The following is a 23954-nucleotide window of genomic DNA, read 5'->3' on the forward strand; positions in this document are numbered from 1 at the left end:
TCCGCTGCCTAAGCGTAGCAAATATCATGGTGGGAAGCAGCCCGCAGCATGGGACTAGTCACGGCAGCTCTAGCCTCAAAGGCTGCTCCCCTCTCCAGTTTTGGGAGCCCACATGGGTGGCAAACCTGCCAGTTGGCTCTGTTGGGTATGTGCAACCCCCACATGGGGGAAACACAGCGGCAAAATGCTGTAGATGCACGAGACAGAAGAAGGATATCATAAGACCTTGTAAAGGTTAATGTCTCACTTACTAACTAATCTATAATAACAAGAAAAACAAGAATGGACCCCACCTTAAAATTTGGTCTTAAAAAAAGAAAAAAATAAATCAATTCTGAGTCAAGACTCAAGAGTGACAGTAGACCATTTTAACCCAACTTTTAGCACTGCAGACTTCACTCTTCACTTCTGGAGTCACTTATGCTGCTAATGAGCAAGCATAAAACACTATCATATCAGAATGACAGCCTTTGACACTCACTCAGCATGGATGCAGGTGACCACACACAAGGTGCAACACAGTAGGAAATAAAAAAAACCCTGAAATAATAATCAAAACTCCTGAACCCTGGAGAAGGCTTCGATGTATATAGATCCAGCAGAGGTTTTGCAGGTCAGGTACATCTCTATTTACCATGCTGAATTCAGATTTTCAGAAGCAGAAACAAGTCTGTACAAGCAAACATTGCAAGAAATATTTTTCTGTCCAATTCAGGTTTTGTTTCTACCTTATATAATTTAGCAGCTTCGTAACTTCATACAGGAGCCTCTTCCCCAGCTAACACGACAGGTTAAATTCTCTGTCCATAACCCAGCTCAAACAACTGCATCACAGCTGGAGAGTATGTCTGTCATGATATTTACTTACACCGCACAAAAATAAACTGTAGATAACCAAATTTGTAAAGGAATTGGCAGAACTAATCAATTGTTATTACAAAGCTTGTTTGAAGATTAGATATTTCACTTTGAAATAATAATAAAATGCAGCTAAGTGGGTTAGGAAAAGGAAATACCGTCTCCCTAAGTTACAGCTGATTATACTGCAAGTCTGCCCCTCCATGTTTACTCTAAGGCAGATGTACTGATATAGGAAAAAAAAAAGCTGGAGTTATTTTAGTCATGCCTACTTTGCGGAGGGAAAAAGTTTGACCTTTTACCTTGCTCGCTGCTGTTGTCTCCGCTCTGGGAAGCGTGGCCCCCACTGGAGGGCCCCGGTGTGCCTGCCGAGTGCGTTGAGGTTGCATCATCGTGGTCTCTCCAAGATGAAGGATTCTGGTGTCAGAGTGCCAAGGAATTTTTTCCACAGTTCCCATTCCAATAGCAAATGAAGAACAGAAAGAAAACCGGGAGAAGAGGGGAGGAGAAGGGGGGGAAAAGTATACACATTAGCATTTGTGAAGCGTGCCAAACACCGATACTGTTTGCACAGTGTAATAATTCTTCAGCAAAGACAAGCAGAGGAGGTACAAAGATTTACTTGGTAAAGCAAAGGACTGATTTTTTTCTTTTTTTAAACTTTCCAAAGAGCTGTCTGGATTTAATTGTTTGAATACTACTGCAGAAGAATATTTCAGGGGAGGAAAAAAAAAAAAATTAAATTAGTTTCTTAATGAGCTACACAGGGGAGCGAGCATCAACCTGCACAGTTTACGATACTAGGTTATGATACTAGGTGTTCACAATAGGAACAGGACACTCGGTATGCAAACCATCTCCCCCCACTTTGTTTTTCCAGGCTGACTAGAGATGGGAGGGGAGAGGAAGAGGAGGGAAACTGTTTCAAGTAGAGGAGAACATACATGCGTGTCCTCACACCCTACCCTCTCTCTCACCCATTTGAATGCTGAAGAAAAAAAAAAAAAACAAAAAAAAAAAAACAAACCAAAAACTTCAAGCAAATGCAAAGTTGTGAAGGAAAAAAAGCAAGCTTTCTCTGAAAGATGTTATACACCGGGAAAGATGCTTCCTCACCACCCCCCCCACTCCCCACCTTGATGTGACACATTTCAAAAGACTTTCTAGATGTATCACTCTAACAGTTCGCTTACAAGTATTGTCAAGAATAACCACCAGGTGATTATATAAAATAACATGTATAGTGATTTTTATGTAATTCTTTCTACATTACTATGCATAAAACATGACAACAGGGAATGCAAAAAACAGACATAAGAAGTTTGCAAAACTTGCCTAAGACCTCAACTACTGTACTTTAGTCATATAATTCATGCAAGCTTTCTAATTTATTGAGTATTGGCTTTTCCAGAGCAAGGAGCTGCTGTTTAAAAGGATGAGTGAGGAAAACTTAATGTTACGGTTTAGTGCTACTTTGTTGAGTGTATTCTCCTCCTGTCCTCCTCCCCTTTCCTGATCATTCCCAATACCCTGCTGTTGCTTAAAGGAAAACAGGAATTCTACTGTACAGGAAGAGCTTTATCAGCACCACATGAAGGCAGGCAAGAGATGGAATTTCCTCTGGCAGAAAAGGAGAGCAAGAACACATGAAACAGATCAGACTAGGGTCTGGACCTGCGTTACTTGTCACCTGTATGTGACAACTTAAATCAAGTGCTTTATTATAATTCAACAAGAAAACAAACACAAAATCCCCCCTTAAGAAAAATAATAAATCATTGCTTCTTAGGTTCCATTGTGTTTTAAATCTGCATTGTGAAATAACAACGGACTACTAAAGCACGAGGAGATCCTGGAAGCAGCAAGCGACAAGTTTGGATAAATTCTTTGAGCAGGACTGATTCTGACCTCATCTACCCCAATGTGTAGTAGGACTAGGTTTAACAAACTCAACTGATTTACCCATTGTAAAATTCAGTGTAAGTGTGATTGGAATCAGGTCCCAAAAAATATATTGAAACATCTCAAAGTAATCTCCTAGCTCTGATTAGTACCACATGCTCTATAGCAACACAAAATAGAACTGCCAAATAACAGCTCGCTACAATACCCAGTAACATAAATCCAACAGGCCTGACCCAGATCGCAGCAGAGACAAAGGGAAGAGCCCATGACTTCAAAAGGTTCCCAGCAAAGCCCTAGGTGACTAAAGGGTAAGAAGGATCCAAAGCTCCTTTACCTTACACAGACACACACGTGTACCCACGTATGCAGTTCATCAGCAGGAAGATACAAGTAAAATCAGAAGACAGGCCAGGATCTGAAATTCGCCTGACCTCTCAGCACAACAGACAGCACAACAGCACTTATGGCACAAAACCACCACCCCCTCCAAAAACTGGAAGACTGATCTACTTTTCCTCACACAGAACCAGAACAGGAAGAAAAACAAACCCACCAAACGATATTATTTTATATTCATTGAGGCTGTTGCATGAATTAGGTCTTAGAAACCACTATTAATACTGTAAACCCCCCACAAAAAACCAAAACTTTACCATTATTTTATAGAATCAGGTGGAAAGAAATACAAAAAGCAAGATGAGAAGCCTTGAAAGTTCAAGCAGATGTTATTAAAAAAAAAATTAAAAAATAAAAAAAAAAAAGCAAAGAAGTTGAAAACAAGGTTAGCAAAAAGTTCAGCTAGAAATAAAATGCAAAAACTGAGCAAGTTTCTTTACAGCCTGGATTAAAACACAGTTGTGCCTATGAGCTGCTCTTTTTATCTCTGAGTTAGGAAGCCACTCAAATAGCTTCAAGCTGAAGGCAAACAGCAGACAGGAGCTCTTCAGCCCTCTGCAGCCTCTTAGCGTCAGCTGTTTGCCGGATGGTAATCAGATAAAGAGCTAGAAGAAATACATGAAAAAAGGGAAGAAACAATAGCATAGCATGAGTTTAGCCCTCCAACAACATCAGGCTGGAACCTTCTTTTAGAAAATGTAATAATTGCAACATGTTCACCTAGGGTAAACTTTTCAGGGAACACAGTGAGTTATGTTAATTTTATGCACTGCAGGCTCTCTTAAGCTGGCTGCTGTTGGAGCTCCTTATCACACATATGAAAATTACAATAATTAACTGGTAACACCTCAGTTATGTTTTAAGGCAAATGTCATCCAAAACCTATCATACAGTATTTCAAAAGCTAGACCGGCCTTTCTGTTTCAAAACCATAACGATTTGGAAAGGCTCATGGAATAAGACTTCCCGCAGCTGAAAACACTTGCTGTCTCTACCAGGCTGCGTTGCTCTTGACCTCAGTTTGTAGATCCTGTTTTAGAAAGACAGACTGTATTGATTGAGAATTCAATGTATTTCTTGTGACACAGCTTTCTTGAGGAAGTAATTTGGCAGAATTTTGTTGAAGGACAGAAATAATAAGATGAGATATTTACAAGATGCAACAGTAGGATGTTGGAGGAATTTGAAAGGAAGGAAAACAGCTAGGCTTTAATATTATAAAAAATGACAAATAACTCTAGGGGTGGAGTTTACAGTCTCATAAAAAGGCAGCATTCTTCTGCTTTGGACTAAGATCATTGTACGTGTCAGTGAACTACTCTTTTTCTCCCCTAGACTGTTTCCAACTTTGCACCCCTCAAGAAAAACTTCTTGGCCAAATGCCTAATCGTAAGTAGTTACTTTATGTATGTCTTCTCAAAAAAAAAAAAAAAAAATCAGACCAAAAGACACATCTGAAGTGTACTTCACTGGAAACATTTTATCAGAAAAGTTTAGGTACCTAAAGAGATACTGATCTAAAGCCTGTTAACATTAATTGCAACTTTTCTATTAATTTCAATGGAATTTGTATTAAGCTATCACACTGTAAAAGAAAACAAAACAAAACAGAAAACCAAATAGCTTTAGATAAATTACACACGCTTACATGCTAAAAGTTAGCATGACTTCTCATATCTTCTAGCAAGTTCAGTAATACGCTTTGCAGGAACACATTGAAGAGTGCGGATGGTGCCTGCCAAAATCCAATTGTCTGTTTTGTGTACGTGTGCATACTATAAAATTTTCACACACTTATGACCTAAACTAATGCCAGACACCATAGAAGGTAAACAGCACACATGTATCTATTCCCAATAGTTTTCATAATTGGGAGTCAAATATGGTGCTCCTCTTGCTCTTACCTAATTGTGTTAAAGAGCAGTGTTACCAGGAGAAAAGCAGTGAATACTGAGTAGAGCACAATAGAAGGAGATGGAAAATAGATACAAGAAGCTAGGTCTCCAGGGGCAGTATTTTCTATTTGCTGGGCTACAGACTCGCAGCTGATAATGCAAGTTGTAATTAATATAAAAGCAGGAGACAATATGGAGAAAGCTTGTACTGGCAGGGCCACAGGAGATCACTGCGCTGCTATCCACTGTTTCTCATTTACACACACAGCTTTCCCTAGAAAACACAATTTTGCTAGTGTTTTTTCCCTTGAAAGTAAAAAAAAAAAAAAAATTGGTTTAGCACCACCATTGAATTTTGCTAAATCTAGAAAAGAGCAACAGAAAGGACGAGAGTCCCCTGGTATACAAAGCAGATCTGACGCGTTTCTCTTTTGTCGATGCTGCAAATCTGGTGGAAACTCTAAGAGTTTTTACACTGCTACAGGATTTCTTGAACAGAGATGTTTAACAGAGAAATTTTATATATGATAACCTTCTGTTAAATTGCAATTCTTACTTTTTAAGCTCAGAATTTCCACTGGGCAAAGTCTGGCTAATTTTTTTGTGAGTGTATGTAGTCCCGCTAGGGCTGATTCTGATCTCACACTGCTTTTTATGGTGATATTAAAGACTCAATTAACCATAAGGAAGTCAAATCAATCAGGCCAGCTGATGCCCGTGTGAGTAAGCTGAGCAGGATTTGGCTTAGAGACATTAACCAAAGTTTTAAGAATACAACGATGACAGGATCGGGCCCTTACATTTTATCAGATGAAATGGGCAAAACCATTGATCTTGCAGGAACAAATAAAACACAACTTACTTTCATAAAAGAAACTACAACGGATATAGAGCTCATTCTTTGTGAAGAAGGCTGAACTCAACAGTCTGAAGGTTTCTCTGCTAAATTAGTTTTGCAAACACAAAACTGAGCTGAACTACTGATAGGGATGGCATTTTGCCCTCCAAATACAGGCCAGATCCTGTGCACCTTGTTCTTACAAGTAACACAGTGGAACGACTGACATGACTGATACTACAAAAATCTGTATCTAGGTACCGCCGTATATCAAAAGGTGATCTACTGTGTCGGACACAGAAACCTATACACATACATTGACCTGTGTATCTGTGTGCATCTGCGTCTGTCTATACATGTTTTCTATGTATAAAGTTCAGGACGGTGTCTTAGACACTATTGTGGAGTGCAGTAATAATAAACTTACTATGTAAAGAAACTTTCACTAAGTAAATGAGCCATGAAAAAAACTCTAATTTTTCATGATATGTGTGCTTTTTAAAAAAGACTGCTCTTGATACTACTAAGGTTTAATTTCTTACAAATACATATTTAATATGATAACCTTTTTGTATCAGAATTACACAACTTAAGGAAAACACAAGGTGTTGTGACCTATCAGATATTTGTGTACATATGTATGCATATGTACAAGTTTTAATTCTTGTCCCTTAATTTTGCATTTGAGGACAGTGTCAGGAGGAATTTTTGACACTTCTAGAACCTGGCAACACTCTGAAAAGCTGCGCGCTTTGTATTTTCCAGTTAAGATTGAAATCAGACGTGTAATCCACCTGTCAGCAAGGAACTGAGACTTGAAAAATCAGGGTTTTGTTGTTTTTTCAGTTGTCCTTCTACATCATTCTGTGTGGCTACACTTCATCTAGACTGACAGACAACTCAAACCAAAGAGGGAACACCAGCATCAAACAGATAGTGAAACACGGTATCAGTTCAGATTGAAGAGAACCCAGTTTAAAATTAAATCACTCAAATTAGAGCTATAGAGTACCTTTGGTTGTGAAGTACCTTGGCCCATCAAAAAGAGGAATACCTACAATATTCTCTACAGTCTTGGAAAGTTCCTGACACTCCTTGCCCCTTCAGAAAGCGCAGGGTCTACAGTAACTTCCTAAGCCTTAAGCCACATACTAAGAAATTTGGTTGCTAGAGAAAAAAGTTTGCCCTAGTATGGTTACAGTTAGCTACTTGGTTTCCCTTTTGACACAAAGCAAACAGTAAGGGCACCTTTGGAGTCTGATTGTGCATTTCTGGCAAACTCAAAACTCCCACTGAAGTCCCTCAAAGTATGGCGTACCCGGAGATTGCAGTATCAGGCCCCCAATTACTTCCTCATTACTTAGTGAAATCTCACCTAAAGGTTTAATTATATAACTGGAACAGATATATATTACCCTATTTTTAGTTGTTCTCATCTGCAAGATGTCAGGAATTTGCACAGACCATTCTTTGAGAGGAAATATTAAAGAAATACAAAATGTCTGGATGTCCAAAAGTACTAAATAAAAGTATCTCCTCATTTGAGAGCTGAAAGGTTTAATATTCAGACTAATATTTCTCTTCTACAGCTAAGGCATCAGATTTCTAATCTGTCAACAGTCCTTTTATAAAAAAGAGATGTATGTATATTTCTATCCATTTTTAATTATATTTTATGAATGATGATCTGTGTATTATTACCTCTCAGCTGCAAATTGACTAGAACATATAAACAAATATCAGAAAGACTGAGGCCCTGATCCTGCTCCCACGAAAGCCAGCAGAAGGAGAGCCATAAATTTCTACAGGAGAATTACTAGGCTTCAAAGTAGGTTTGTGCTAAAGGAAGAATTGTGTGGCACCAGGTGAAGCCAGGTACAAAAGAAATGTAATTAAAGTACGAAATGTTATCATATGCTTGAAATGTTTTTAAATTTCCAAATTTTAGAAGCATTATGTTTTTCAGTTTTGAACAGCTCCAAAAAAAAAAAAAAAGAATTTTTGGCAATCTCAGCAGATATTTTAGGCTGAACACAGAATGCAGGATAGGGCCCAGAATGTTTATATTGAACAGTAATAAATTGTCTGTGCTGGGAAACTTAACTTGAACTGCAGCTGGAAAGGTTTCTTTCCTCTTTTCTTTCCTTTTCTTTTTTTTTTTTTTTCCCCTAACTGATCTGGTTCAGCCAGGGCATAGCTGTAATTACCTTCTTCCCATCTACAGCTAATACCTCAGAGCAATAAAAAAATATGAGGGTGTTAAAAATTCAAACACTAATTATGGGCTGTTATATTTACTAAACACAGCAGAGTAATAACAAAAGTTTCAGCTTCTTGTGGCCAGCACTGCACTATTTGATCTACCAAGTCCCTGGACCCTTTACACTTACTGTATTACATAGCAGTTAATGGTGCACTAAAATAAAATTCGATAAACGCATTTATTACCAAACACGTATAGCCCAACTGCTTACAGCTGTCTCCTTTCTCCAGCACAGGTATATCTCTGAAGGGTTCATTCCTCTGTTGATTTTGGTTTTGGTTTCCAATTAAGTTATATGAATAGCAGAGCAGTAGATTTTGAAAAGGGAAGCATGTACTATTTGAGCGCCCCGTTTAAAGTCTTATGGTAAATATTGGCTGATCCTACAGTTCTTTCTGTTGTTTTCCCTTAGGCCTGTTTTCAGGTCTAGCAAAGGAATAAAACTGAGAGCTGCCTTCGCTCCTGGTCCAGCACTGCCACTGTCACGGCCACCACCCCTCGCATTCACATCAAACACACGCAGTATGGCTTTATACCACTTCAGAAGAATAGAGGTGTATGGATTTTGGGGGTGTCAAAGAGCTGTCACGAACTGTCACTTCCACAGGAGAAACCTTGGCACACAACAAATTAAACTACACTTCTTTTTGGCTATCGTTATTCGTAGCCAATCAGTTGAAATGCTCCTGGTATTTCATGTGCAAATAAAACCATGAGGGAAAGACCCACGGATCAGAACAGTGGGCCAGTACATAAAACAGAGGAAACAACATGCTGTCTCTGTCCTTCTGAAGTGGCTCATCATCACGCCTGCACCAACTTTCACCAAATGAGATCTAGCCTGAGGCTATGTATTAAATATGCATATCAAAGCAAATGAAAAAATAAACCTGGAGAGTCAAATTGGACAAATTTGCATGCTTGAACTGCTACATTTTCAGGTAGATGCTCACAAATGATAGCTCGTTTTTTGATAGTCTTGCATGTTTATGTTAGCAATTTTTTAAAGCCTTTCCTTCTTTATGAATAAAAGTGGATTTCTTCCTGCTGGAACCTTGTACGGTGCAAATATAAATGTGTACACACACGGTAGTTTGACTAAGATATAAAAGACGGCTAAAGTTTTGTTGGGAAAACAAGCTAATATACCAAAGGAAAAAAAAATCCAATAAGGAGACACATTTCCCAAAACGCATGAATAAAATGTAACTATGTGATACAACTCTTCATTTCCCAGTTGGTGTTCTGGTTGCACAAATTATTGCTTCCTTTCAAAACAAATAGCAGGGGGCTAAAGTAAAAATGTTATAGCTCAAATCTCCAGGAAATAAAAGGCTTTAAATTATAATACCCAATGAAGTGGTAAACCCTAACGGGTGCAAGATAAATGGGTTGTCATATTTATCTGAGTTTGTTTTGGGGGCCACAAAAGCAAGAGGAGATTCTTCTTAGGGAAGATAATAGTTATCAAATTATCAAAATGCTAACCCCTTCCACCCCTGTCCTATCATTGTGTGTGAATTTAAATATTATAATGGCGTGCTGCAAATTGGCTTGAGCATTCGCCATCTGCCAGAACCCTAAACAGGCTAGTTTATCTAATCTCTTCAATATAAACACAAGCATGCTCCATTTCTACACTTCCACTTGAAACACACTCTTGTAAAGAAACTGTACTGGAAAAACCTCCTCCTCCTTTTTTTTTTCCTCTGTTGCTCCAAATTATACACAATGACCCCATATCTTTCAGGTTGCCACTCATTTCATTTTTTTTTCAAGTACTCTCCCAGAATACTTATGCACACGAATTTAGGGTTGTAAAATGCCATAAGACAAATATTTTTGAAATAGTGTCATGCCTCATAGAGTTTATTATCTACATGTGAGATAGCTGATAAGCAGACAAACTTTCAGAAACCTCTGCATACATTTTTTTTCTCTCAAAATAATAGATTTAAAATGTGAAACACCGCAAAAACCTTGTCCTGCAATGTTTACCGAATACAAATGAGAAAATGAAAGCTAAGGCTTGGGTCCAAAAATATTTCCCGGGCTCTGGAGCTAAGCCGTGACAGAAGAGGGGCATTTAGAAGAATTTATTATTATTTTATCTCCCAATTCAGCTTCAGTCCAGGTCTAATGTAATTATCAAATACACACACAAACAACGTGTTTTCAAAGGAAACAAAAGCTCCTAGAAGGCTCCTTCTCCCTGAGCTGACAGCTACTCCCCTGAACTTGCTGGGAAAGAAAGGCGGGCGCCTGTGCAGAGAGCATGGTTAACTTCACACCGGGTGTTAAATTAATATTTCAACCGCTAAAATATGAGACTGTATCATTTAGATTATGAATTCAATTGAATCTAAAAGTGTGTAAACCCCTTTTCCCCCCAGGGATGCGTTCCTATAAATAAACGAGAGTTCACACCCACTCTTTTTAACCAGAGCTGTTCCTTCCCTGCTCCGTGGTACCAGCTGCAATCTTTCCCTTCACATCCCGAAGTCTCTCCGCGTCCACAGCTTTTGAAGGATCACAAGAGCCGCTCTAACACCCGGAAAAAACAAAGGCTCTCTCCTCACCACGCACACCAACGTTCAGTCCTACACATATAACACTAATTCACCAACTCCTAAAGTGTTAAAATCAACCGCTAACCTACGGTTACTCAATCATCATTCTCTCCAGCTTTCTGTAATACATTGTTAATAATTGCTTCATCAAGGTTACTGTCTTTTATTATGAAGATGCTTCAGGCGTTTGGCAATAAGTCCATATTCTGACAATAAGTTGCTATAAAGCACAAGCATTGGAAACTCTAATGTGCTAACCCTCTTTTTTTAATGCGGTGTAATATTGCCAATAACTCTCATCACTTGTCACCCCCCCCCTCCCCGCTCCGAGGAGGGGGAGGGGGGCGAACCAGCAAACTTTCTGCCTAACTTTCTTGCCTGCGTTTCCTTACAGCGCTGCCTGGATTACAGAGTTGGCAGCGAAGGAGAGAAAGCGCCGATCCCCGCACCAAACCCACGGTTTCCCAGCTCCCCCAAGCCGCCCCGGACCAGGAAACTTTACAAACCATCAAACTCCCTGCTTTACAGACGGAAGCAGAAGGCACCTTGTGCACGTCCACAACTTCGCACAGCGAGAGGGAGGAAAGTGTAAAGATGGGATACGACCTGGTGAGGGGCTGGAGTAGCAATAACGGTAGCACTAATAGACAACAGCAACGAAACAGTGCAACCAGAGACAGGTCCTCTAAGCAGGTCAGTCTTAAAAAAATGCCGTAAAGAAATCGGGAGGACTTACATGATCGGCTAAATTTGTGGAAGATCCTGAGAGTTCTTCGTGGTCTGATTTCGAGCTGCCATCCCTTTCATCAATAACGAGGTCTATTGGCATTTTTCCTTTCAAACAGCTAATGTACCGATGGCAGAAGTTATCGCACAATTCATGAACCTGAAAACAGTAACGAGAATAATGGCATCAATAATGGCAAAATATCGGATTGCAACTTTTTTTTTTTTTTTTGGTAGCCAGAACAACCCTCTGATCTACTCCGCAAGTAACTCTAATTAAGGGGCACAATAGTTGAAGGCAAGGAAACAATAGAGAAATTGTTGCAGCACATATTATTCTCTAGAGACTTGCCGCAGCAACAAGTTACAGAGAGAGAGAGAGAGAGACAGCGAGGTAGTGGGCTCGGTCTGGTGCGGGGAGGAAAATCCCATCTGACGATAAGATCAGAGCAGGGGGAGCCGGACCCGGGCGCTTGCCCAGCCCGGACAGGTACAACTGGTCACTCGGGACTGGATGAGTTTCAACCGGGGCCGAAAAAAAGGTCTGTGCGGCTGGCAGCAAAGCTGGGGCTGCGAGAAGAGCCGCCCGCGTCCCAGGGCACAGCCCCCTCCCCAGGCCGCCCTGGGGCCCCCGGCCCCTTCCTAACCTCGGGGTACTGGCTTGAGGTTAAAGCGCCGGCCAGGGCTGAGGGAAGGCGGGAGCGCTTTCCCTTCTCTCTTTCTTTTTTTTTTTTTTTTTTTTTGTGAAACACGTTATTTCCCAGTCAGGGAAAGAGCTTCTACTGAGTGAAGGAGTAAGCAGGATGGAAAGGGTTTGATAATATTAAATGTTGAAATTACACTGGGGGAAAAAAAAAAAAAGCCGAGCTGGGCTGGGTGACATCCTGACTGTCGGATGTCACATGCTCTGATGGCCCAGGTTACAATATCACACTGGTTTCCCCTCTTTCCCCTGGCCATGTTTACAAGTCATCCCAAACAGCCAAAGGGAGGGGGGGGGGGGGGGAGGGAAGGGCCTGCCCCCCGCCCACCTCCCTGGCTCTTACCTTTTCTAATTCCAAAAGGTGAAACCTTAGTACTTGTATTGCTTGGATCATCTGCAAGAAAGTTTTGAGCAAGGGGTTACATGGGAGACAAGAGCTCGGGGGCCCGTGCAGAGCTACGAGCCCGAGTGGGCGAGGGAGAGAGGGGGCGAGGGGGGCCGTCAGGGCGCGCAGTCATTATCTGGGATTTTAGCTCATTGTTCACGCTTGAACAATTTTGATCAACTTTAACCTAAGCGCTCAATTTCTATCATATTTAACCCAGGAGCGGTGATTAGTGCTTTATTACCGCGATCTTGGAGAAAACCTCTTCCTCTTCTCCGTGCTCCCTCTCAGCACCCCGGCCCTCACCCCGGAGGGTCCGCAAAGCAGCCAAACACGTACTCCCCCCCCCCCCCCCCGCCGGCAGGAGAAAGGGGAGGGGGGAGAGGAGAGGATGAATAGTTTGGCATCTTCTTTACAAGCGGATTTAGGCACTTTGAATATTGAAATCGCTCACATTAGCAAAAGAATTACGCTAGAAATCTCCAGCTCTCTCTGCTTAAGGGGTTATTTCCCTCCCTTCAGCTTCCCGTGGCTTTCAAACGCGGCTCCGCAATGCTCTGGGGCTGGGGGCTTCGCTCCGGCTCACCGTACGAGTGTGGCCCTTTGAAGCCTCTTCGCAACCTCCCGCACCACCCCCCCTGCACCCCCCAGCCCGGGCCCCCGCCGCCCCGGACGGCGGAGGGCGCTGGCCAGCAGCCGGCGGCGGATGTCGGGGGGGGTGGTGAGGGGCGGGGAACGGAGCAGAGGGGTCAGCAGGCCTTACCAAATTGTCCAGCTCTGGATTTGAAGAAAAAAGTGGTTTCTCGGCGCGGACCTGCAAGAAGAAGGAAAAGCGCCGTGAATTACAGCTTCTCTCCTCAACCCTCTGACCGGATCACTGGGGAGGGGGGGGGGAAGGGAACCCCTCCTGTGACCAAACCGGCCGGTACAGGTCGAACCAAAATCCGGCTGTGAGCAGGAGCCTGCCCCGCTCCCGCCAGCCCGGGGCCGCCCCTGCCCCAGGAGTCCCTTTCTTTTTGATCTCCCGCCTTTACCCCCGCTCCCTCTGCCTCCAAAACCCGGCCGCGGTTCCGTTTCCCTTTCGCTAAGGCGGGAGGGCCAGGGCCGTCAGCCCCCAGCCCGGGAGCGCGGAGGGAGCCGGGCTCCAGCGCGCACCCCCTGGACGGCCCGAGAGGGGGTGCGGGGTGGGGGGGGGGCACCCCCTGCAAGGGCCCGGCCGTGTGGGTCCAGGAGGCGGCGGGAGGGCTGGGAAGGGACGGGGACGGGGGGAGAGGTGCTGGACCTGTTTGGCGAAGACGGCGATGTCCTCGTTGAAGGAGTCGGAGGAGCAGACGTCCCCGCCGGCCACGCCGGGCTCCCGGGGAGTGCAGGTCGCCAGCTCGCACTTCTCAAAGACCAGGGCTAAGAGGGGGAACAACGGGTGCCTACCGGGCAGTGGCACACAAAGAGAGGGGAGGGGGTGGGGGAGAGGGGGAGAGAAGAGCACTAATCAACAAGTATTATTATTTTTTTTTTAAATGCACGGACACAGCCACACTCTGCAGCCTCGCGGTGTGGCTTCGGACAGAGCAGGGGACAACAACATTTTGAAATAAAAACGCTGGGCTTGGTGGTGGGTTTTATGGGTTTGTTTTTTGGGCTTTTTTTTTTTTTCCTCCTTTTTGAAATGGCAATGCCCGAGCCACATCCCCCCGTGCGGTCCCCACGGATGAGGACAAAAGTGACCTCTCCGCCAAACGCGCAAGGCACCGACCGCGCTCACTCAAGCAGCAGCTCAGCTGGGAACCTCACACTTTTCGCCACAGCTTGAAATAAGGCGAAACCTGGAAGATCCCATCCCTGCCCTCCAGCTATAACCTAAAACGAGAAGCACGGCTAGGCAAACTGCAAACTACTTCATACGTAATTTTATTTTTTTTTTCAAGGGGCCTGCTAACAAAAATGTGGTGAAGTTTCCTGGCTTAGGAAGCACACCCAAGTAAAATACCAGCTGTCCAGATAAGTGAGCTGGGGAGGGGGCGGAGGGAGGGAGCACTCCGCGAAATATTTTCCCATAGTTGGTCTAGTCACAAAAAAAAAAAAAAAAAATCTGCGTGGTAAGTAGTAAGCGTGCATTTGTCTCTCTTTTCCCTTTTGGTGCCTGATCAAGGCCCCACGCTCTGTCATAGATATTACTGTCTCTCCTTTTAGGACCATTTAGTATTTTTTCTAAAAGGCACTGAAGGGAATCGGTGTCATTCCCCCCAAGCAATGCCCTGGCACAGGCTTGAGTTTCACTGGGTCCGTGTTTCTTTTTCCTCATGTTCTTTCTTTCTTAAATAGAAAACTCGGCTCATTGCCCCCGGTGTATTTATTTCTTCTGTCTCAGGGAAGAGCTGCTTGCGACAAGCGAATCCCTTTTACTCCTACAGCCTTCCGCGATGCGAACAGCTCTTTATTTACAGTGTCGGAAGAGTGTTAGCATGGCACGAAGGAGAACACCAGAACAACACTTCTCCAACTCAAATCCAGAGCAATGAGAGCCACCTCTCCTGTCTGAACTCCTAACCGGGGCCTTTCCGAGAGAGACAAAAAACCCACGGGGAGAAAAAAAAAAAAAAAAAAGAAAAAAAGAAAAAAAAAGAAAAAAAGAAAAAAAAAGAAAAAAAGAAAAAAAGAAAAAAAGAAAAAAAGAAAAAAAGAGAAATAAAAAGACAAAAAGACAAAAAAAGAAAAGGGCAAGGCAGCACCGCTTGCCGCCAGCCCAGTCTCTCTCCCTGAGAGGTCCGTTTTTCCAGGACCCGTTTCCCGCAGGGGCTGGCAGCTCAGCGCAGAGCCGGGCCGGGGTCGCCCTGGCCCCGCAGCCGCCGGCGGTGGCAGTGGCGGTGCCACCGCGTGGGTCTCCCTCCGTGGCGGGGGGCTCCCTGGACGCCGCCCTCCCTCCGGGGCTGCCCCCCGCCCCGCTCCGCTGCGGGGCCGGGCCCCCAGCCCCCCGCCGCGCTCCGCCGCGGGGCTCGGCCTTCAGCCCCCCGCCGCCCCCCTCCCCACTCCTGCCCCGGCCGCTGCGCGGGGTCCGGCGCTGCGGTGCCGGGCTGTGGCGGAGGGCGGCCCGGCGGCACCTACCCGTAGATCGCGTCCTTGTCCCGCTTCAGGGCGTCGTTGACAGCGGAGCCCATGCTGGCCGGCATGACATTGGGGTGCGGGGCGTGGGCGCCGTAGTGCTGCCCGGCGTGGAGCGGCGGCCCATGGTTGAGGTGGTGCACCGGGGGGATCGGCCGGGGGGCGTGGGGGTCCCCGTACATGGACGCCGGCACCCCTACTCCGTCCATCCCGCCGTAGTGGGGCAGCTCATCGTACTGTCAAAAACGGGCCGGAAGAGAAGAAAGAAAGAGAAAGAGGGGAAGAGAGAGAGAGAGAGAGAGGTGTGGGGGGGGGGGGAGGGGGTAAAAAAACAAACAACAACAACAAAAGTCAGAAGAGAGTGAAGCGCCCGGACAGACACAAACAGAGCAAAACAAAACAAGAACAGCTACAACGGAGAGAGAAATGTGCGAAATGAAATCAACGGGGACCGGGAGCAGAGGCTGGAGACGCTGAGGGAGGAGTAGGGGTGCGGGGAGAGGCAGAGGGGGAAAGTGCGTGTGTGTGCGGGGGGAGATGGTCCTCTTCAGCAGGGGCAGGAGGGACCCTGGCAAGGAAACGGGGGTGAAAAGGAAGGAGGAGAGAAACTAGAGTTACTCTGCGTTAGAAAGGAAGGACAAAAAAATATAAAATATAAATGAATAAACAAGCGGAATCAAAAGCAACTATATAAATAAATCAACGCTGGGAAGGAGAGAGGAAAGGTAGGGTGCATCGGGGAAGGGAGGGGGGGAGATAAAGGGGGAAATAATCTGAAAGTTACCAGAAACATTATTTAGTAGCAATTCCCCGTGTCCTTGTCAAAGCCAGAGACAAAAAAAAAAAAAAAAAAAAAAGAAAAAAAAGAAAAAAAGAAAAGCAGCTATATGTGTCTACATATATATATGTTCGTATATACACAGACACACATATGTATTTCTCAGTCTTTCCTAGGCAGCGGCGGGAGCGGCGGCGGCAGCAGCAGCAGCAGCGAGCTTTCCCCTGTGAAACCCGTGCTACTGAGCAGGCAAGGAGCAGGGAAACCGCGCTGCTGGGGGAAAAGCTGGAGAGGAAAAAAGCGTGGAACAATTGCAGAGAGAGACACACACGGAGAGACACTCACGCACACACACAGAAAAGCTAGTGAATAATTTTTGCTGCTATTTTTTAATAGTGGCCGCCATCATCATCAGCAACAGAGGAGAGCAAATCGGACAGGCCCCTCTTAAGAGAGGATTTATATATAGGTAAGTGTTGGAGATTTAAACCTACCCTTTGCGCCATCAGTCTGCGCTCCAATAAACTCCTGGATGTGTCGTATATTTAATATCCCAGTCCAGCAAAGAAAGTGATTTAGAGTGAAGAAGATTCCTCTTTTTTTTTTTTTTTTTTTTTTGCGACCCACTTAAAGACTTCTCCTATCCTCCAATATGGGTAAATAACAACAACAACAACAATAATAGATAAAAAACAGTCAAGAACCACGATGAGTTTCTGTGTTTTCTTCTTTTTTTCTCTCTCTTTCTCTCTTTCCTTTTTCTTTCTCTCTTTTTCCTTTTTTCTTTCTCTACGCAAAAAAAAAAAAAAAAAAAAATTGTCAAGCCCCCAAACTGAAGGTTACGATCGGCCCGTCAGCAACCCACATGTAACCAAACTGTCGTGTCTCATGGCTTTTTGCCACTCCAGCTGTCAATCAAAGCCAGGGAATGTCAAGGTAGTGAATGAATGATGGTTGATGATGATGAAGAAGAGAGGAGGAATCTTTTTAACCCCGGTTTTCTTCTTCCAGTAACTCCGCGTTCGCGTTTTGCCTTTTAGGATCGCTCTATAGGGTTGGTTGTTGCCTTTTTTTTTTTTAAAGTACTGTGAAGGGGGGGTGGGGAAAGATGCGAAGAAAAATTGAATAGTTTGTAAAGCCCGGACTTCCCCCCCTCTCTCTCTCTCCTTTTTTTTTTTTTTTTTTTTTTTTCCTCCTCCTCCTCCTCCCGGTAGGTATTTTGTCTCCCTCTCTGCCTCGCTCTCTGAGATGAGTGAGTGTCAGTGAGTGTTGGCAGGTTGGCTGCTGGCTGCCTTATAGAAGAGGCTCAGTTTTGCGGCGCTGATCGGCGGGAGAATGAAGTGACGGAACCCGGAAGTAGTGGTGGCCATAGCCAGTCCTGCAGCGCGGCGGCGGCGGCGGCGGCGGCGGCGGGGAGCGGCGGCGGCGGCGGGGGCGCGGAGGGGCGCGGAGGGGCGCGGCGGCGGCGTTGGCGGGGCGCGGAGGGGGCTCGGGGGCGGCCCGGCCGGCGGAGCGGCGGTGGCGGTGGCGGGCAGCGCGCCGGCGGGGCGGCCGCGCGGGGGGGAGCCGCGCAGCAGCCCCTGCCCCGAGCGAAGCAACGCGTGTAGGAAGCAGCGAGCGAGCGTGCGAGAGAGAGGAGGGAGGGAGGGGAGGAGGGAGGGAGGGAGGGAGGGAGGAGGAGGGAGGGAGGGGAGGAAGGACGGGGAGAGTGCGTGTGTGCGAGAGGGGGGAGAGGCAGGGGAAAACTGCAGAGAGCAAGGAGAAAAGTGCGGTGGAAGCCCAGCCCCGGGTCGGTTTGCGCTCGATTATTTTTGAGCAACAAAAATACCTTCCGACTAACCGCGATGTTTGGCCTCTGATTTGCGCGCCGAATTTATTGCTCGATTGCGACCGCCCGGCCGCCGCCGCCGCCGCCGCGGAGGGGGCGCGGGAAGCGGCGGGGCCCCAGGGGGGGCCGCCCGAAGTGGGGTTGCCCCGGGAAGCGAGCCCGCTCCCGCCGGGCCCCCGCCGGCGCGCTGTGCTGCCCGCCCGGCTCCTCTCCTCTGACAATTCACTCTGCTTTTCTAAAAATTAATTTTTTTTTCCAGGGCATGGAGAGAACGCCTCGCTCACACCGCACTCGGCACCGCTCTTCCCCGAGTGACCGCTGCGATCCGGCCCGCTGTGGATGTCGTGGGGGGGGCCGGGGAGGGGGAGGGGGGGGAAGGCGGGGGAAATCCCTTTTAGGTTTGCGATTAGGCTGCCAGGCTTTGAAAGGGGCTTAAAAACAAAGTCGTGCTCAGCCTTTTGTAGGAGAGATCCAGATGTTATGTAGATGTTTGTTGGCGTTGAGCGGATCCGGCGGCGAGCGCTGGGTTTACGCGCGTGTGCGTGTGCATGTGTGTGCGTGTGTCGCCGGACTTTGCCGCGGATCGACGTTGAGCTTGCGGAATGTGTGCTGAGGTATTAGCTCGGTAATGCCGTCTAATGGTAGTGCTAATTACAGTGGGGTTATTTAGCAAATTAAGTGAGATGGTGCACCCCCCCACCACCCCTCAGCACCAAATGAACTTTTCCGAACACGCACACGCACACACACACGCGCGTTAATTTTGGTGTGTTTCTCTCGCCCAATCACTTTGCCGGAGCTAAACCGTGCCTTACCTCGGAACAGTCAATTACCAAAGCTACCCGGGATCATCAATCATGGGGGATGCTTGAAGTTTGGGGGAGGAGCGATGGTCAAACTATCGATTGCTGCAGTTTTGTCCTCCCCAGCCCCCCACCCGCGTTCACGGTCCCCTGCACATAAAATCTAAAACAGACTATCCCGTTAATAGTGGGATTTATCAATGATTATGTACCCAGTTGTGAATGTGGCCTCATACATAGACGGCTTTTACAAATACACGGCAGAAAAATACGATTTGTTCAGATAGGTTTTGGTTGGGTTTGCTTTGCTTTTTCGTGACGATGACGATGGTTTTAAGATTTTTTTTTTTAAACTTTCAGAAAATGACTCAAGGAGTAGTTATAGATATTTGGCCTGATTTTAATAAGCGTAGGGAATGAGCTCCAGAGGTCAATAAACCCCTCCAAAATGATGAATGATTGAGTACCTGTGATGATGATAGTGATTACCGGAGCAATTAAACAGTTTGATTAAATGAGCCATCATAACAATGATGTCTGCGGGAAATCAGCCCTCACATATAAAGAAAGATACTGTAGAGGGCTGACAAACGCCAGTGGGCATTCCTGCGTGTTCCGATAGCGCCGAGCCCTGCAGAGCAGGGCTGTATTGACAAATATGTGGGGAATATGGAGAAAAGTCCCTCTCCTACTTTTAGCCAGCGTCGCACCCAGCTTAAAACCCGCCAGAAGCCGGACAGCAGACCCGGGTGGGTTTTTTTTTTGTTGGTTTTCTTTTTTTTTTTCTTTTCTTTTCTTTTTTTTTTTTCTTTCTTTTTTTTTTTTTTTCCTAGAGGATCTCCTCCAAGATTAAAGATAGTCCTAAGAGCAACCGAATTGCTGTGACTGACTTTCACGGGACTGTAAAGAAAGGTGAGTAAAAAAAGCCCTTAGTATGTAGATCTCTTTCAAGCAGTGGTTAAGTCGATTCATTTCGCAGGGAAAAAGCCGGTCTTCTTGTGCAGTATTTTATACTCTGTCGTATAAATCGGTAACGTAATTCAAGATATTCATGGTAATGAATGCTTGGCTAATCCTTTGGGTGCGCGGAGACCTACAGAGCAGTAGGTTATGCAAATCCTTTCCTACTTTTACAGCTGTAGTTTTCGAACAGATTTTTTTTTTTAAGAGATCTAGTCAGCGGTGAATGCTACTTCGCCTTTTTTTTTTCCCTCTCCCCGCCCCAAAGATGCCAGATTTCCAAAGTTGCCTGGAATCACTTGATTGTGATACAGCCCATACAGGCAGCTTAGAGGACGTGTTTTAAATATTTGTAGCTTCCAAACTTGTCTTTTAGCTGAGGCAGTGCAATTCCGGAGCCTTGCCTCTTGAGAGATACAAGTGTGTCTCATTTCAAATAGTTTCTATATCACCAAATAAGAGATCTTTCCTTGTAAAGTGGCCGTGCAAAAGTAATCTAGCGCCACTGAAGCCTCCATATATTTGTTCACCCCTCAAGCTGTGGGAGAAGTTCATCAGTTTTCTTCTCAAAAATAAGTTTTTAGATGACTTGGCTCCCGTAGAAGAAAGCACTTCATTGCTTAGGACATTATTTTAGACCTGGTTTTTTTTCTTTTTTTTTTTCCATAATTCTGTTTTTCACAGAAGTCCCTGTAGATCTCGGCTCTGTTGACTAAGAAATTGTTAGAAAGCAGCCTAAAACCCAAGCTGAGAAAAAAGCAGCCAAAGATTTTCGCAGTGCTCAGTGCTGCTCCTTTCACTTCGTCCTCCCCCCCCCCCCCCAAAGTAATTTACCCCCCGCGTTGGCTCGCCCTGCTGTGCATGTGTGTAATCTGGGACAGGGACCAACTTTTAAAAATTATTTTAACTTGATAGAAAGTGAAATTTCATATGGTAAATGAAGAGCTTTCATGTTCCCTCTGTGTCTTTTTTTTTTTTTTCTTTCCCCGTGTAAAGAGTTGAAGCCTTTTTCCTCTTCACTATCGCAGCGGATTAAAGCACACAGAGAACATGGTTTATAAAGCGCTACAGTTTAGCCATTAAAAAGGAATCTCAATTTAGCGCCCTTAAGTGAAAGTACTCGGCTATTAACAAAGATGCTGCTGGGAACTCGGAGGAAAATAGGATACGTGCGTGCGGGGGGTGGAGGCTTCCACATTCTTAGGTCATTTTTTATTTACCCCCCCGCCCCGCACCCCCAGCCTGGTGACATATTTCTTTTAAAACACAGTAATTCGGGAAAAAATAAATTGGCTAATTTCCATTTCTCGTGCATCACTTTCACAGCGAAGGTTGTTTCCAGGAAAAGTGTGAGAGACGACTCGGTGGGGTGTGCGTGTGTGTCTGGGCTTGCTTTTTTTTTTTTTTCCCTTTTTTTTTTTTTTCTTTTAGATCGGCTCAAAAGTCCAAAGAGAAATGAGGTGTCCGGTATGGAAGTGCATCTCAGTCAACAGCCAGCTCCTTTTGCCGGGGCTGGAAATGGTTTTAACAGGCGGTAAAATTTCATCTTGTGGTGTCAAATTGGGGTCAGTTTGGGGTTAGCGCTCTCAGTGTCCGCGCAGGAGCTGTCCAGCTGTGTGGGGATTCATTAAGGGCAAAAGATCCGTTTCAAGAAAAACAATACAAAGACAATCAGAGGGCTAAAGATCCTCTTCAAATCGCATTTTACAAGTGCACCAGAACAAATATGGACGCTGAAACCTATTCGCTTCAAACTCCCAAATCGGCTTCTTAGCCCTTGGAAGGAGTGAGAGAGAAAATCCTCTAAAACTTAAGAAGAGTCTGTTTTCAATCAGCCTTCCCCAAGTGTGGCATCTTAGTCCTTCGCTGGCTCTGAGAGCTGCCTCTCCCCCCCCCACCCCCTCCCCCCGCCCTTTCTCCACAGCCTTGCAAAAGCGGATGGTACGACAGGTAATATTTCACATTTCAAGAATATATTCCAGCGGGAATCTTAAACCACTGTTTTGTACGCGCGTGTGTACCTAGCGCAAGATTCAACGCACACAGAAAGGTTATTTTTTTTTTTTTGGGGGGGGGGAAGAAGCTGTGCTTGCGCGAAATCCTGTTGGAGCCCTTCAGAAATATTCTGCGCTCCTTGTAGGCGATGCTCTGGTCTGACGGATAATTTAGGCTAGATTTACTTTACGGTTCCTAGCATTTGTGGCAAGCACCTATTGCTAATCTGGTTTATTAAATTCGCGTGGTTGAAATCCTCTTAGCGTCCCTACATCTGTTAGAACAATTGACGCCTTGCTAACAGGGACAAATAACTCGAACCTTAATCTTGTTTGTAACTTTGTTCAATGTTTGTTTGTTTGTGCGCGGGGTTCAAGTGTTTTTGGGTGATGCTCTTATGTTCGGAAACGCACAAGCAGCGTCTGCGGGCAAAACTCCCCACGGACGGGCTGAGGGTGTCGCGGACCAGGGTGACAAATTTTGCGTGTTTGAATTTGCATTTTATCTTGAACTCTCGTTCTAGGAAATGTGTCGTATTTAATGAAGAAAGCAACCCGCCCGGTAAAATGTGGCCGCGGGATTACACCACCACGATCCCGCGGTAAAATCCACGGGAATTTTTCTTTTTGTTGCGGTCGCGAGGTGAATTGTGGGGTGTAAGCAGCACCTTCTTCTTTTTATGATCAGGATTATGCCGCAGGTCGAGCTCCTACCCTCAAAATCGCTCTTCACCACGCTTTCCCCTCCCTCCACGGTCGATCCTTCCAACGAGGGTCACTTTGCGTTCGCTTCACCCCGCTTGGATTCGCCTCCGACTTCCCGCAGCTGCAGGACTTTCGAGGTCCCATCCCGGGTGCCCCCGTGAAATCACGCACGTTTTGGCTTCTGTAGAGCTCTGGGTTCATTGAGCTCCTCACCCTGACCCCCCCTTGCCTTTCCCCCGTTCACCCCCGCCTGCCAACAGTGCACTTCGCTTTTCGGCATCTGTTATTTTTCGAAAATCTTCCCAGTCCTGAAAGTCCATGGTAGCCCATCACGGTGAACTTTTCTTGACCTCGGCTGGGGCACGACGGAGATCTTTGGGAGCTGGATGAGGAGGAGGTTCCTTTACTTACCTGTTAGCTTCCTTTTTAACTCTCTTTCTTCCACCCCTCCCCCCATTTTTTTTCAGAAAAAAAAAAACAAACCCCAAACAACCCAACATGACCCAAAACCACACCAAACAACCCCAAATCTCCTCGAAGCAGGAACGACCCGGGCTCTCTCTCCCCTCCCCAGCCCGCTTTGTGCCCCTTGTCGCCCCCCCCCCCCCCCCCCCGGGCCGCGGGGCTCTAACCCGGCGCTGCCGGGTGCCCCCCCACCCCCGCCGGCGCGCGGGGCGGCGCTGCCATCAGCAGCGCTCTAGCGCTACCTGGCGGGGCTCCAGCGCGCTCCCACCGCCCCGCGCCGCGCCGCACAGACGGAGCCCCGCTCCCCCCGTATCCCAGCGCAGCGCCCCCGCCTCCCACGGCCTTTCGGGCGCTGGGGCGCCCCGCTCCGCGCAACCCACCCGACCGGGCGGGCTGTGGGACGGCGGACGTGGTGGGAAAGGGCGCGGAGGTGACCCTCTCTCCACGTCTGGCTGGCTTAGCTCACGCGGGTGCGTGTGAAGCGCGAATGTCAGGCGAGGGCTGAGCTTTTTGGTTTGGGTTTTTTTTTCCATATCTTAGGCTGGGAGTTTTATACAAGCGGAGAGCGTAATCAGCCAAGGTGCCAATTTCCATCGCAAACCTGAAAAATACCTGCCAGGGCTTCCCGCCACCCGTGCGGGCTGCCTCCACCACGGCAGTGAAAAATCGAGTTTGCGTGTGCTCGAAGAAGCTCGAAGCATTAACAAAGTCCATCTCTCCAGTGTGACACGGTGACAGAAAGGACAGTTAGGGCAAATCAAATGGCTTTGGTGCATTACCAGA

The 23954-nt window shown here is 46.1% G+C and overlaps 1 protein-coding gene across 5 annotated transcripts in view; it reads right to left on the reverse strand.

The window, feature by feature from the left end:
• Positions 1 to 18421, reverse strand: part of MEIS2 (Meis homeobox 2) — a 174204-nt gene extending 155783 nt beyond the window's left edge. For 3 of the 5 annotated variants that reach the window (XM_086748557.1, XM_086748559.1, XM_086748558.1), the window contains exons 1-7: positions 16911 to 17636; positions 15642 to 15874; positions 13822 to 13963; positions 13303 to 13353; positions 12498 to 12548; positions 11462 to 11611; positions 1161 to 1275 (exon numbers count right to left, since the gene is read on the reverse strand). In XM_086748557.1, the coding sequence (XP_086604683.1) occupies positions 1161 to 1275; positions 11462 to 11611; positions 12498 to 12548; positions 13303 to 13353; positions 13822 to 13963; positions 15642 to 15874; positions 16911 to 16922 (754 nt within the window). In that variant the 5' untranslated portion in view covers positions 16923 to 17636. Of the gene's footprint in view, positions 1 to 1160; positions 1276 to 11461; positions 11612 to 12497; positions 12549 to 13302; positions 13354 to 13821; positions 13964 to 15641; positions 15875 to 16910; positions 17637 to 18244 lie in introns of those variants that run through there. The other 2 variants (XM_086748556.1, XM_086748554.1) reach the window with 2 other exon arrangements.
• Positions 18422 to 23954: the final 5533 nt, after the last annotated feature.

The sequence above is a fragment of the Chlamydotis macqueenii genome, chromosome 5, assembly GCF_036417535.1.
Source record: "Chlamydotis macqueenii isolate bChlMac1 chromosome 5, bChlMac1.mat, whole genome shotgun sequence".
In the NCBI taxonomy this organism is placed as follows: domain Eukaryota; kingdom Metazoa; phylum Chordata; class Aves; order Otidiformes; family Otididae; genus Chlamydotis; species Chlamydotis macqueenii.